Source organism: Chelon labrosus (genome assembly GCF_963514085.1).
Source record: "Chelon labrosus genome assembly, chromosome: 6".
In the NCBI taxonomy this organism is placed as follows: domain Eukaryota; kingdom Metazoa; phylum Chordata; class Actinopteri; order Mugiliformes; family Mugilidae; genus Chelon; species Chelon labrosus.
The window spans coordinates 14,300,920-14,315,279 of NC_140342.1; the positions used below are offsets into that span (position 1 = coordinate 14,300,920).

Consider the following 14,360-nt stretch of genomic DNA (forward strand, 5'->3'; position numbering starts at 1 on the left):
ATGCACATTTAATTTTTGCATCTACTTATCAGCCACAACAGTCACTAATTACCGCTCAGTGTATATTCTCACACAGTTTGTGTTAAACGTTCTTCGTAATCTTCTAATCTTTGTGTTGTGCAGTTTGTTCCTCTCATTGTGGAGGTGTGCTGTAAAGTTGTGGAGGAGCGAGGACTGGAGTACACTGGAATATACAGGGTCCCTGGAAACAACGCTGCCATCTCCAGCATGCAAGAGGAACTCAACAGTAAAGGCATGACTGACTTCGACATCCAGGAAGACGTGAGTGACTGACAGCCAGGTTGCACAGTACAGTGCACCCCTTCACTAACAACATTGTTTAGCAGTGATTGATATGCACTGTAAAGACTGCTCTAACACTGTGCTGTCTCTGTCTTCTACTACTCTGCAGAAATGGCGGGACCTTAATGTCATCAGTAGTTTACTCAAGTCCTTTTTCCGAAAACTCCCAGAACCCCTGTTTACAAATGGTAGGATAAAAAAAACAGGATTAAAAAAAAAAAAAAAACAGCACTTGAATTTTATGTGTGATTTCCCTTTTGGCAATTCTTAAGTTAAGGTTTTCCTGATCTGTTTACAGAAAAGTATGGTGAGTTTATTGAAGCCAGCAGAACAGAAGACTCAGTGGAGAGATTGAAGGAGCTCAAGAGGCTGGTGAGTGCGCAGTCCACTATGAGGAATGAAGTATTTCATAAGAATTTCCTCTAGGAAGCCATTGACCCTGAGACTCTGTCCCTTCTTTTCCAATTTTTACAGGTCTATGAATTACCAGATCATCACTATGAAACTCTCAAATTCCTTTGTGCTCACCTCAAGAGGGTTTCTGACAACTGTGAAAAGAACAAGGTAAGAGGATCTGTCAGCGTTAATGTCATTAGTTAACATCGCTCAGTCCAGTTTCCCTCTGAAGCTTATGTCATTATATCTGACTTGTGTTTACTTCTCCCTGTTTAGATGGAGCCTCGTAACTTGGCGATCGTGTTCGGTCCTACTCTGGTCAGAACCTCTGAGGACAACATGACCAACATGGTCAACCACATGCCGGACCAGTGCAAGATAGTTGAGAATCTTATCCAGCAATTTGACTGGTTCTTCACTGATGACAGTGATGAGGACCCTGTGGTATGTGGCATTTCATTTTTCTTCATTATGTTTGATCTGGATAAACCTGAACTTCAGCAGTTTGTGTAATGAGGATAGTGCAGCTCAATATTCTTGTTTAATCAGTATTTAAAATGTCTGTAAGCAAGAAGCTGTTTTCAGCCTCAGATACTTGTACTGTACAGTAACTGACCTGCACCAAACAGCAAACGCACATTTAGTGATACATTTGGAGACTTACTTGAGTTTAGGAGATGAAGAGGAGAATTGAGCCAAGACATGCACAATGCAAAACTTTAGTCTACCTTTCTGGTAATAAGAATACATCATGTTAGAGGAAGGTTTACAGTGTAAAATGAGAGGATTCGTTTAAAGGGGAGCGCTCTGAGTCCTTTTTTGTGTGGAGCACCAGAAACCTTCCCAGGTTTTATGTAATCCTTCCCGACTCCCTGAACTAAGTCTCCTTTTCCGCCTAAACTCCACCTTACTCCATGTTGCTTCTCTCTTAAGCTATGACTCAGTCTGACTTCACTGCTGGTTGGAATGCATTGTTTCAGGTGCACCACCGTGGGAACGTCACCCAGTCAACAGATTTATAACTCCTGCATATAAAATACAGACGGGTTTACCCCTATGTTGTAGAGACCATTGTGTGAATTAATTTGAAAAGGGCTTGAATGCAACGGACGGTTATTTATATGTAAAGGTTCCTCACTTAAAGTAAAATGCTGGCGATTCATTGTGTCCAGTCACTTATCTTCTTTCTGCCTCTTTTTCTCAGACCACAGCTGAGCAGGAAAGCACAGTGCAGTCTCAGCCTGTGCCCAATATAGACCACCTGCTCTCCAACATTGGGCGGACAGCACCCTCACCAGGAGAAGTCTCAGGTAACTTAGCAGCAGTTTTTGTTTCTCAGGAAGGAGGACTCCAGCATCGGCCAAGCAAATATTTCACTATCGTAGCAAAACTATATTTCAAAAATATTATTACGGTAGATTACAGAGATGTGTGGTTAAGATTTATTTTAAGATTCAATGTTTTTAAAATGTTGGTTGCTAATGTTAGTTGCTAATAAGCATCATCCCTGTTATCCATTGTTTTAATTGCTTAGACAAGCACATTTTCTTTATGTTTCTGTTAAAGCAAGCTTTTTCAGTAATTTTTCAGTGAGTACATGATTTTAGATCGACCATTGAAAAATTGTTGAAAAACACCTTGTATGTTAAGCCTTTTTTATTAATTCATTTATTATTATTATTATTATTATTTTGGATAAGTATGTTTTGTTTCAATGTTGTTATTTTTTTTTGCCCAAAGATAAAACTGTCAAGTTTTATTTCTGTTCATTTCTTTGCTTTACTCTTTATTTTCCTCGCTCAAGTCATTTATTTCTCCCTGTGCTTTACCTGTGTTGAGACGACGACTCCTTTTCTTTCAGTTCTTTTCTTCCCCTCCTCCTCGTCTCTCACATAATCCCGGCATGTTCTTTCCCAAAGAAAATCTTATCAAACAAAAAGAAACAATGGAAGTGTTAACCCTTCTGACCTGTGCCCTTCTGTGTGTAGTGTGTTGTTTTTCTCCCTTATCCCTGTCCAGCACTCACACATTACCCAATCTTGACACAGGCCAAGTGGGCGGCGTCTATCACTCGATGATGTCACTGATGGACTCTGTTTTGTCAGTGATGGACAGCTGGGACTGTAGGAAGAAGGACGAGTGTTGTGCCCAGTGTAGCTGCCTAGTCTGCAGAAACCCGCAGCTCTTTTAAATTTGGGCGAAAGGAGGAAAAAAGATAAAAAAGAAAGAAAGAGAAGTCGATGTTTGTCATTTTTCCTGTGGTGTGCACGTCTCATATTTAAACCAATACCCTAAATTGAGGGGATACAGAGCGGTGCTGCTGTACTTTCTCTGAAAGCCCTTCTGCTGTCTCTTGTTGTCTCTTAAGCTGATCGCAAGGACAAGTAGCATGGTACGGTCAACCTCAGGTTCTCTCCCGGTCATGTGGCATAATCTGTCATGATGTGTAAGGGTGGGGTCGTATTGTTGGGACTGAGCTGGATGTTCGCCAGCACACACGTGTCTTCACACAAACAAACCCACACATACAACCAGGTCCCAGACTGATAAGTATTTAGTGACTTACTGATGTAAAGGCACGCAGGCTTTCAAGTAGCAGTGGACAGGGTCCAAGCATGTAGACGTAGGGGTATGTGCCGCGGTGTGTAGACGTGTTTTTTTTTTGTTTGTTTGTTTCAGGTGCCGCCTCTTGTGTATTTTAGTTTGATGTGTTGTCGGTGATGTTTATTTTTTTAAGTCTTTGTCTTTATCTGCATTTATTCAACTACAAAGAAACCACATACTTCCTCGCCTCTTACATGATGTTTGACATCTACATCACTCACAACATATCTGTTACATTCTCTTCATACTCAACCCTGCTCTATGCATTGACAGACACCTAAATTTAAGCCACGTTAGTTGTTGATAATAACAATTTCCACCACAGGAATCCAGGAATCATATCCTGAACTCATCCTTATCCTGAAACTTTTAGGTCCAGTACTGAATGTCAGTGATTGGTCAGCCTTGCAGTGTCAGGGCGAGACAATTCTTACATTAACAATAATCTTATTCTGTTGTCACAGTTATGCTGGAAATCAGAAATGTAGATAATCATTGCATTCTTAGCAAATATTCAAAACAAGTGCTTTTTACCTTGCTCACTTGTGTCCATCATCTACAGACAATTAATATCAGTGTTAAGTTAATTTTTAAAAGTTTTTACACACAGTATATCACAAATGCTTTTATCAGTTTTTAATTAACTCTCAGACTGGCTGGTGGAAATGTATCAGTGGACGTTGTTCCCGAGTTTAGTTCCTGTGGCCCCATTGTTCCTGTGACTATTTGTTTAAAATAAGCTATCAGTCTGCTTATCTTTGTTAGCTGCAGTTTGCATGTCTTCTGCTTTTTGGACTTTTGTGAGACAAGAAGGTGTTGTGAACCCTTTGTTTTGCTTTTTATGTTGTTGATAGTGACAGGCTACATGTTAAAGGGCACCGCAGGAGTTAATCTAGCTGGGAGTAAGAACAATCTCTGTGTCATACCAAAGCTTGCCTGCACCAGCTGTACCCACCACAACACACACTCTCTGTTCAGCTCAGGCCCTTAGGTCTCTCAGTCAGAGCAACCTCATCACCCTCTCCTCTGTGATGTCTTTGAGTTGGGAAAGAATGCCTACAGCTGGTTGGTGGCTACGTGTAATGCTCTGTGACTGGCGTGTTTGTCCGTAATGTGCCGTCGTTCCATCGATACATGAGCATGAGCTGCTTTTTGTGTCTCGGTTTACTGCCGGGTTTCACTTCCTTCCTCTCATCGTTCATCTCAGGCCTCCTCTGCTGCTGTCTCGACTTTTCCATGAACTGCTTAGTGTGGTTACTCGTCTTCCCGTCTCTCGCTCAATCTGACCAGCTATGTGTCATCTGCTTCCATCCAGCTGCTCTCATTATGTCCATCATATCTTTTACTCTGAGCGGTCTTTAAATCTGCCTGTTCTTTATCCTGTTAACTGTTCAGTCATTGAAACATCAGACCGTTACTAATGATGCTCTTCTCCTTGATTCAGACTCAGCATGTAGTGACTCCTCCAAATCAAAGGTAACGTCCTCTTATTTTATGTTGTTTCTTACACATATTTAATGCCTTTGTCTTTTTTTTGTGTTTTTAATTCTTTCTGTTTTGTGTTTCGTATCAGCAGGGCTTGTGGGGGTCCGGGAAGGATCAGTGTAGCAAAGAAATGCTGCGCTCTTCCTTCTTTGCCAACCGCAAACGAAAGAAGCCCAAGGACAAATCTCATCCCAGCAGTTCAGATGATGACTTGGACCCTGTGTTCATGAAGAAGGAGCTCCCAGAGGACAGCCAGCAGCAGTCTCTGTGGTCCCCAGACAGCCGGACAAAGAAGGACGGGCAGATGGATGAAACGCGCGAGAAGGAGAAGTTCAGCAACAGCTCAGAGGAACAGTTGGACAAAACCGTCAGGAAAGAGTCTCTCTCCAGCAGCCCAGTCTCACATCCCTCTCCCTCCCTTCTTCCTGAGCGCATTTCCTCCCCCCATCAAAGCGGCTCCCCCTATGCCTCGCCTTCCCACTCCCCAGACCTCACCTACCGCATGCCTATGACTCACCAGTCCTCTCTGTCAGACCCGCCCTCCAACTACGATGACACGGTGTCCGACCTCGGTACAATGAACAGCACCAGCTCTCAAGCATCAGTGCCAAGAATGAGGCGTGGCAGGATGGCCGCTCCGGGTACAGAGACATGTCCCAGTGGGCCGGGGGCAGAGGTTTGCTCCATCACTTCAGACTACTCCACCACATCCTCCATGACTTTCCTGACCGGAGCCGAGCTCAGCACCATCAGTCCTGAAGTGCAGTCTGTGTCTGAGAGCAGGGGTGGAGAAGACGCAGACGACGAGAGGAGTGAGCTCATCAGCGAAGGACGGCCGATGGAGACGGACAGCGAGAGTGACCTGTCGGTGTTTACTGTCGGGAAAGCTGATCCACGCGAGCTGCAGGAAACTCCTCGACCGCTGCCCTCGCACAGACTCATTGAGTGTGACACGCTGTCCAGAAAGAAGGCTTCCCAGCAGAAAACCGACAGCGAGTCCTCCCTGGACGGAGCTCGTAGCGATAAAGATTCCACCAGACTGTCTCGTGTTGTGGGGTCGGTTAAAGGCCGTTCCACTGCAAGCCTCAGCTCCTCGTCCCGGAGCGAGTTGGATAAGGCAGAACCTGCCTGGAAGTTGAAGATCACAGACCGGCTGAAGGTACGTCTGCGAATGTCAGTGGACGACATGTTTGGCGTGGGCAGTCAAAGGTCCCCGGAGGGCCGCAGTAAGAAGAAGAACATCAGGCGTAGACACACTATGGGCGGACAGAGAGACTTTGCAGAGCTGTCTGTTTTGGGAGACTGGTCGCAGCATGTTGACATTGGTTCAGCCTCGCGATCGGAGTTGTCAGCTGTGGACCGACTGAAACCTAAGTGCAGCTCTCAGGACTTCTCCATCGGGGACTGGATTGCCCGCGAGCGCCACCGCACCAGCAATCCCGAGGTCAGCCTGGATCTCCCTGAACAGCAGGAGGGGCTGTGCGAACGCTCCCAGAACCTCGGCGCCTCATCCTCCTCTGAGCACCCACACCGCCCAGTCGAGGCGGTGAACGGGGACGTCCCACAGAGTAAAAATCTGAGCCTTTCAGCCACCGCCCACCCGCATAAACTCACCAGTTCCCAGGTGGTCCATTCGCGCTTCTATCAGTACCTGTGAGAGGTGTTGGACATGTGTGTGTGTCTGTGTATGTTCTTCCGTCTGTGAGATGTGTACGTGGAAGTCTGTCAGTATAGTTGTGACCAATGTTAGTGAATGAGCATGTTGTAAAAAAAAAATGTCTGGAGAGTGTGTTGTTACCTGATGTGTTTGTGTGAGAAGAGGCTGAGCACACAGGGATGGTTGATCTGGCTCGTGTATAAGGCATGGAACAAAATGTTGTTTATATCTTTTAGATTTTCTTTTGTTTTTACGACAACTGAATTTGGGAGGACAAAGCAGAAGGATTTCCTCCCTCCTGATACAAATCCACGTTATGCTGAAGATGGAAAGGACCTGTCGCTCACGAAACAATGAGCCTGTGAAGTATGTTCAAGGAAACACAAGATTGTTTAAAGGTTAGCGAAGTGGCTTTAAGGATGAACTGACTTAGAATGAATAGGAAGTAGTTAAAAAGGTAGATTTTTAGTATTGCAGAGGAACTATTTTTGTGTAAAGAAGGTTATGACGTTTAAAGTTGGTGAGTCTGTTGGTAACCAAATGAAGAATGTACAGACATACTTGCTGTAATACTGACTAAAAGCTTTAGATGCTTGTGTTTCATTCTAAAGTGTACATATCCCTATTTTTCTGTGTACTTGAATTGTGTATTTGGTACCGCCTGTGTGTGACTGCCTACACGCTCTGCTGTCAAAGGAGCCTTTCCAAAGGTACAAAAGTGACAAGGAAACACTGGACTTATGCAAACGGTAATATAGTTCTTACTCATCCCTGCTGTGTGTTTTTAAAGAGCAGTGAACAACATCCCTCTGATGCAAATGTTACGCTGTGTTCTCGTGTTCGTGGTTCACGCGTCTGTCAGTGACTGGCAGTAGACTGCAAAGAAAAGAAAGTTGGAAGGAGAAGGAAAAATGGGTAATCAGAAAATCATGTTTCTTAACAACAGAAAGTGCCTCACAATGAAATGTTAAGGGTGCCATATTGTCTTTGTTGAGACACACGAAGATGTTACTGTGAATGACATTTTTATTGTCGACTCAGTCATTCAACAGGTTATAAAAATGCCGAGCTTCCATTCCATAGGCATTCCACTCTGGTCTTAATATGTTTTTTTTTTTACATTTGTTTTTTTTTCTCTCTCTCTCTCTCTCCAGTTTTTCATTTTTTGATTTTAACAGAACTTGAATTTTAAATCTCCATTGTAAAATAAGTAACTTAAATGTACATAAATGCCGTGTTTTAGCTGCTTTTCTTTGAATTTCCATCAGATTGCAGGATTAAGTACAGTATTGTGAGATGAGGATGATGCTCGTGAGGCCTGTGTGGGTGTTGTGGACAGCTTGGTAACTTCTCTGTGGGGAGTAATTCCCTGCGGGAGGAGGACACTTCATTGAACTGGATCCTTTGTATCAATGCGGTGTTCTTCTGATTGTGAGGGGGTGTGCACAGACACCTGAAACACTGGAAATAAATTTTGTCAATGGCAAATGTTCACGTATGTTTTATTTTTTTTAACTGTTGTGCATTACGGTCTGACAGATCTAATGGTTGTTTGGCCTATAACAGATATATCTGTTGACTGATGTTGGCCTATAGCTGATAAATCGTGGTACCATAGTCTGTTCTGTTGTCCAATATGAAATATGCTAGAGGAAATGGTGTCATCACATGGTTTTCCCAACAGACCATCCTCTGACTCCATTAACCTCAGCACTGAATGTTTAGACATGTACCACCCACCTAGACCAGACCAGACACCCCCACCCCACAGCAATGACACTCCTTGATGGCAGCAGTCATCCCCAGCAGGATGCAGCCTGACACAGACACACACAAAAATGGTTTAGGAACAACTCAAAAAACATGAAAAACAGCACAAGGTGTTGACCTGGCCTCCAAATTCACTAGATCCCAAACTGATCAAGTATCTGTGGGATGATCCACAGAGGCCCCTCCCCTCAACCCATTGGACACCCTCAGAAGACCCATGTTCATTCTCTGAGTCACAGTTGTTTCAGAAGCATAAGGGAGACCTACATAATATTAGGAAGGTGGTCACAATGTTATGCCTGATTGGTGTAGTTTTTGGCAGACGGTGCATTGACGCCACCAGTTTCCCTTTTTAGTATAACTCTGTCCCTGACAAAGAATATCACCTGTTATACAGTAATATCCACTAGTGTTCAAGCTCTACTTCGTATGACAAGGTACATGGAAGTAAATGAAGTAAATAATGGTCTTAATTATTTGAATGTTGTTAACAACTAAATGTAAAGTTGAATGCTTCCAAATCCAGGGGGTAACCATCCAATATTACCCTGTAATGTACATTTTAAATGTCGCTGCTCCGAAATATTTATTAAATTCAGTTCAAGCTGAGCTGTACCTCACAAATTTAGGACTTTGAAATGAAAAATATTAGTATTTTTGTCCTACATTCAGTAACGAAGGCGTTTAACAGCTGTTAGTGTGCTGGTAATATGCAGGCTGCTGCTTCATTGTCTTGCCATTGTGACTACATTTGAATTCTATTGTCTGCAATGCTTCTGCTGCACACAAGAGGGCGCACTAGCTCCAGTTGAACAGGGCCCAGCTGCTTTAATCACTTCTACTTTACACACCAAACCAATGTTAGCTCATAAATAAAAACCAACAGGAGGTACATTTCAAAATGCTTTATATACAAGTTGCACATACAACATAAAGGCTTAAACAATATAAGTTTTATACACTTTGTACATCAGCTGACTAGAAACCACTGACAATATTAACAGAAGTGACATGAGAAGTCGATAACAGTTCACAAAATAATCAAACAAAATCAGCTTTAACTCACCAGTATGCCAGTTTGGATGACGAACATCAAGAAACCGCAAAAAGTAAATCGTGTTTACATTTTTTTGTGTCAGTTTAATGCCACCTTTATGTTTTATAGTCGACTCTTTCTACGTTTTTGAGATAAAATGTGCCAAAACCTTCCTTATAAATACCTCAGCTCAGACAAGACCTGTCTGTTTTTACTCACTTTCGGTGTCACGTGGGCTCCTAACATAAACATTTCACCCACAATAAGGCACGGTGACTAAAAGAACAACTGAGAAATGTGAGGACAACAAAACAAAACAAAACAGGATTTCATACCATTATTGTAGAGACACTTTTTTTTTTCCAGAGGGGGGAGAGTACAACACAAGTTAAACAGTGTGCCTTTCGTTTTGTAAAGCAACTAAGGGCCGATGCAGCCGGACGTCCACTCAGACACGGTACAACTGTAAGACACTGAACAGAGAAATTCTGAGAAACAAGTAGCAATAATCATACTCATGAACACAATAATCAGTAAGTTAGTTGGCAAGGTTATCGGAAACTGGCAGCCTTTTAAAAGTTAAATCTGAACCTAATGAACTTATCTTCACATGGGGGGGGGGGGGGGTACTTTGTGCTCGAGGCTTTGCTGTGAATGTGTCGTTGGTCCTCTATTTGTCCACCAGAGGGAGTGCAAGTCCATTTATTCCAATAGCAGAGACTTCACATCTGAGATTTATTCAACCTCTTTCCGGCTGGTTTCCTCATCAGCAGCCTGCTCGAGGTGAGGTGAGGTGAGTTGAGGAGAGGGGGATGTAGGCAGAGGCCCCTTTTTGTTGCACATGCAGGCGCTGCACTTCAGATTAGAGCTCAAATCAGATTGGACGGAGGGTGGCGAGGATTTGCTGGGCTAGAAAGATCTGTTGCATATTGTGCTGTAGTAGCTGGCCTAAGAGGGTGAGGCGGGGCGGGGGTAGGGTAAGGGGTAGGCCGCTCAGAGGTTTAACTGTCGTCCTCGTTCTCCTCCTGCTGGTCGTCCTTCACAACCTCCGGCACCCGGAAACACTCCTCGAAGAAGTTGACCAGGGATTGGCTCAGGTGCTGCCGTGTCCCCTCGCTGTGCAGGAAGTGTCCCTCATCTGGGTAGATCTGTAGATACATACAGAGCAAAGGGTTATACACTGATTAGTCAATAAACTATGAATAAAAGGATAAAGACAGACCTTTCCAAGCCCGTTTAAATAGTTTTATTCGTCTTAGCAGCACATTTAAACCCACGGATATTCAGATATTTACTTTTACTCAAGCAAATCTTACTTGTAAGGCTATTGACATACTCACCAACATATAATATTACTCTAATAACTGATATGCTGTCCACCAGACACATTTAGATTTTTTTGGGATCATCAATAATGAATATAAACATTCGCTGCCGTCTAATTTATACTCAAGGGTCAGAAAACAATCATTTCGAGTCTAGGTTCATCCCCTGAAAGAAAGAGATCTCTTCACAGAACCAGGAGCATTTCAGTGAACATAACAAGTTCCTTTTACATTTGACGTCTCCACCAGTGAAGTCTCGGTGACCTTTCTCACCTGCAGAGTGTAATTGGCCCTCTCGCTGATTAAATGGTTGATAAATTTGGCCGTGTGCTGGAAGTGGACCTTCTCTGTGGTGGAGGAGGAGGAGAAGACGAGACACGCGTTAGACCCTGATCAGACGTCACCGCTTCGCTCACTGTGATATTGAGAGAAAAACAAAAGTGTGTGCGCTACCGTCTGCAGTTGGGTGAATTATTAAGTACTGTTTCCCCAGCAGCTGACCCGCTCTGTGTGCTAAATTCGCCATCTGGAGGGAAGAGGGGAAAAAAAAAAAAGAAACGTCGTCAGTGAGCTATTTTAAAATGACCCTCTCTTCTCTCTCTCTCTCTCTCTTTCTATCTCACTGCGTCCATTTCAGCTAAACATCTTCAGGCATATTTTGGATAAGGTGACCTGAAAGGTGGACACTTTACCGTATATACTCGGGAATCTGTCTTTGCGCCGAGGTATCGCTCTGAAAATGCAGATGCTGCAGTTTGGGAAAGAGAAAACCGGAGTTAGAAAGATTAGAGACTGCACCAAGAGCATGGCATATTTAAGAAATAAGAGATTTACCATAAAGCTCGAAATCTGTGATGGGGGAGACCGCTGTTCCACATTGAAGTTGGGTAAACTCCTCAGAGCTCAACAGCATTGTTGCTAAATAACCCCCATAGGCCTGAATACAAGGCAAGATATGGTAACATCTATTTAATTCCACTTTGATGTCAGCCACATGAAGAGTATTTCCCTCCTCTTACCTTTCCATAAACTCCCATTCGGCTTTTATCAATGTAAGGCTCTTTGGATATGAACCTGAAAATGAAACAGAATGAGAATATCTGATGAACTACGTACGAGGACTTGCAATATGAGTCCTGCTCCGACTTGGAGTAAGAGTCTGACCTGAGCGCCTCCAGCTGGTCCCTCTCCTCCAGCTTCCCCAGTTTCCTGCGGACCTTGTGGAGGAGGTTGGTGCCCTGGAAGCCGCTGCCGTGGCCGTCGAAGCGGATGACGATGGTGCTGAAGCTGCTGACCAGGACCGTGGCCCAGTCCACCTGGAACTGCTCCGTCACCATCTGGCCGCCCGGCGTGCCGTCCCTGAGGAACGCACCGACAGCACGACGTTGATGGGAGTGTTATACGGTAGCTGTTTGGTCAAACTTCAGAGTTACTGAATAACTGAAAAGAAGACGGCTGCACACACAGAACTCCCGCGGTCGAACCAAAACTTGCGTTTTTACAGATTCAGAAATAGAAAAACCGAAATTGTAAAATACCCATCAGAGGGATGCTGCTTTCAAGAAGAATACAAACATGCATAAGAAATACTCTACAACCTGCACCCTCACAAACAACCCCATTCACAGAGAGAATGAGACCATAATAAATATTACATATAATGCACAAGAACTTTAAAATATTCAGGTGGGTTTTACCGTTGCTGATTGTGTTTATTGAGGGACTGGATGGCTTTGGGGAAGAAACTGTTTAGTAGTCTTGTTGTGCGAGTTTTTATCGACCTGCATCACATTTATTATTTATCTCACATGCATCAACAGAGTCCACATCTGTTGAGTGACAGAAAATTTTACTTAAACCATTAAGTGAAAGCCTTTATTAAGTAAACTAGCTTCTTTTCTCTGTGTTTAACTTTAAACTGAATATCTTGGGATTTTGGGTGCCACAAGCTATTTAGCTAATTAATTATGACACTTTTCTTAAGATTTCTTACGCCAGCCGGTTAATAATTGTTATCAGTCCTGTCGGTGCCATCAGATATGATATGTTAGACTGGTGTCCGAACAGAGAACCTGCCTTAAAAACGGAGTAAAGGAGTTTCAAGATGTGGAAATTACGGGAAATGTAGGATTGAGGGACCAACAGATTAAGAAAAGCGTGACACTAAATTGTTGCAGTGCTCTTTTCTGCAATAATGAAATAAACTGATATGTGTATACTCACACTAGCAGCAGTAAAGGGTAGTGGGCTGTGTCTACAAAAGCAGCCGGCTTCAGAATCTGCATCGTCAGAGCTACAACACACAGGACACACTCAGTGGGAGTCTTACGACGCAAACTGACAGCTTACTTTCATCAGGATTGCAAATTTGCCAATTCTGCAAGAACACATACTGTAGTCGTCTATGGTGACGGTCTGGTACTCCACTCGGGGCATCTGCATGTTGTTGTATGTGCTGTTCACTCTTTCATTCGTCTCCACGTCCAGCACCTCTGCAGTTCAAGAGAAGGAAAGGCGTCACTCGGTGACAAGTTAAACTGCGCAGAGTTACGCAGGAGGGCAACACCACAGAGACCACACTCACTCTGTTTGTCTTCAGTGCTATACACAGCCACGCTCGGTATATCGGGCCCTGTAAAGAACAATTCAGAGAAAAACAATCGATTAACTCAAACGTAATAACAGAAGTTGATTGGATTAGTTTAGCAATATGTCACGTAACAAGACATGGATGTATGCCTCCGACGGACCAGCAATCAAGAGAAATCTGACCCTGCTCTGCAACAGATTAATCTCTCTGTCTTAAACAGACTTCAAAGCCCTCCCAGGCAGCTCTACAGTTCATAATCTACTTCCGTCCGCATGAGGAAGAAGCTTATTATTTCACAACGGAGACGCTCTCCAAAGATCCAATTGATGCAGAAAGCCACTGGCGCTTTTCCTCTCCAGAGCGAGTCCCCCTCCCTGCCCCTGCTGAACAAATCAGCTGCCACAGAAACCATGATGTTGTTGCCCAGCGCTGAAATAGGAAGAGGGTCTCTGAGGAACACATCTAATCATCAGCAACTAACCACAACGCTAAAAGCTGGAAGCTGAAAGCTGAAAGCTGCGCACGATACGCACACAGCTGAGACGCACACACGCGTACAGTGTGTTAGAAAGGATGCAGTCGCAGAAAAATATTCATCTCTGTGGTTAATCAGGGGGATGGTTTGAGGTCCTCTGCTAACGTCTGGTTCGATACGAGCTCTCAACCTGACTAATTCAATCACTGTCTCGCTCCTTCTCTCCCGGGAGTGCTGGAATGAAAAGCGCTTTCAGACCGAGAGAGTCAAGGTAAAGCATTGCTCACCTTTACAGTTCAGTAAGAAGTACTGCATGTTGTGGCTGAAGGAGACGTCCACGTAGCCGCACTTGAACTCACAGGAGAGGCAGCAGCGGTTGAATGGGGGGATTGTGTCAGCGCTGTGGGAAGGCAACGAGTAAATACACTTTATATACTTTAATACGAAAACTCCCACCAGACACTTCTACTAAAACCTTACCTGTACAAGTGCCGTCGCTTGGGGTCGTCCTCTGTGCTCAGAAAGTATCTGAAAACCAGCCAAACATTTCCATCAAGTAAGAAGGTGATCAGGATCTTGGCCCACTGGCTTTTAAAGGTGTGAACTAGGACTTACATAAGGTTCCTTTTATGATTGTAAGCTAAGATGCTGGTGACATCCCAGTCTCCAGAGGTCAGGGACTGAAGTATGTCTGTGCTTGTGTTAGGCTAAAAGAAAAT

At 43.9% G+C, this 14,360-nt stretch overlaps 2 protein-coding genes across 3 annotated transcripts in view; one reads left to right on the forward strand and one right to left on the reverse strand.

Moving 5' to 3' along the window:
• The window catches only part of arhgap21b (Rho GTPase activating protein 21b), a 32,348-nt gene extending 24,411 nt beyond the window's left edge, over window positions 1-7,937 (forward strand). Inside the window, exons 17-24 of one of the 2 annotated variants that reach the window (XM_084546601.1) lie at window positions 124-282; window positions 413-491; window positions 602-675; window positions 778-867; window positions 976-1,143; window positions 1,904-2,009; window positions 4,748-4,779; window positions 4,877-7,937. In XM_084546601.1, the coding sequence (XP_084402727.1) occupies window positions 124-282; window positions 413-491; window positions 602-675; window positions 778-867; window positions 976-1,143; window positions 1,904-2,009; window positions 4,748-4,779; window positions 4,877-6,445 (2,277 nt within the window). In that variant the 3' untranslated portion in view covers window positions 6,446-7,937. The remainder of the gene's footprint in view (window positions 1-123; window positions 283-412; window positions 492-601; window positions 676-777; window positions 868-975; window positions 1,144-1,903; window positions 2,010-4,747; window positions 4,780-4,876) is intronic. The other variant, XM_084546602.1, reaches the window with a different exon arrangement.
• Window positions 7,938-10,252: 2,315 nt separating this feature from the next.
• The window catches only part of LOC311489985 (A-type potassium channel modulatory protein DPP6-like), a gene marked incomplete at its 3' end in the record, with an annotated part of 64,090 nt that continues 59,982 nt past the window's right edge, over window positions 10,253-14,360 (reverse strand). Inside the window, exons 14-26 of the mRNA XM_084547310.1 lie at window positions 14,257-14,348; window positions 14,122-14,169; window positions 13,929-14,041; window positions 13,161-13,208; window positions 12,970-13,068; window positions 12,800-12,869; window positions 11,741-11,935; window positions 11,596-11,650; window positions 11,411-11,513; window positions 11,269-11,324; window positions 11,030-11,102; window positions 10,850-10,923; window positions 10,253-10,399 (exon numbers count right to left, since the gene is read on the reverse strand). Coding sequence (XP_084403436.1) covers window positions 10,253-10,399; window positions 10,850-10,923; window positions 11,030-11,102; window positions 11,269-11,324; window positions 11,411-11,513; window positions 11,596-11,650; window positions 11,741-11,935; window positions 12,800-12,869; window positions 12,970-13,068; window positions 13,161-13,208; window positions 13,929-14,041; window positions 14,122-14,169; window positions 14,257-14,348 — 1,173 coding nt within the window. The remainder of the gene's footprint in view (window positions 10,400-10,849; window positions 10,924-11,029; window positions 11,103-11,268; window positions 11,325-11,410; window positions 11,514-11,595; window positions 11,651-11,740; window positions 11,936-12,799; window positions 12,870-12,969; window positions 13,069-13,160; window positions 13,209-13,928; window positions 14,042-14,121; window positions 14,170-14,256; window positions 14,349-14,360) is intronic.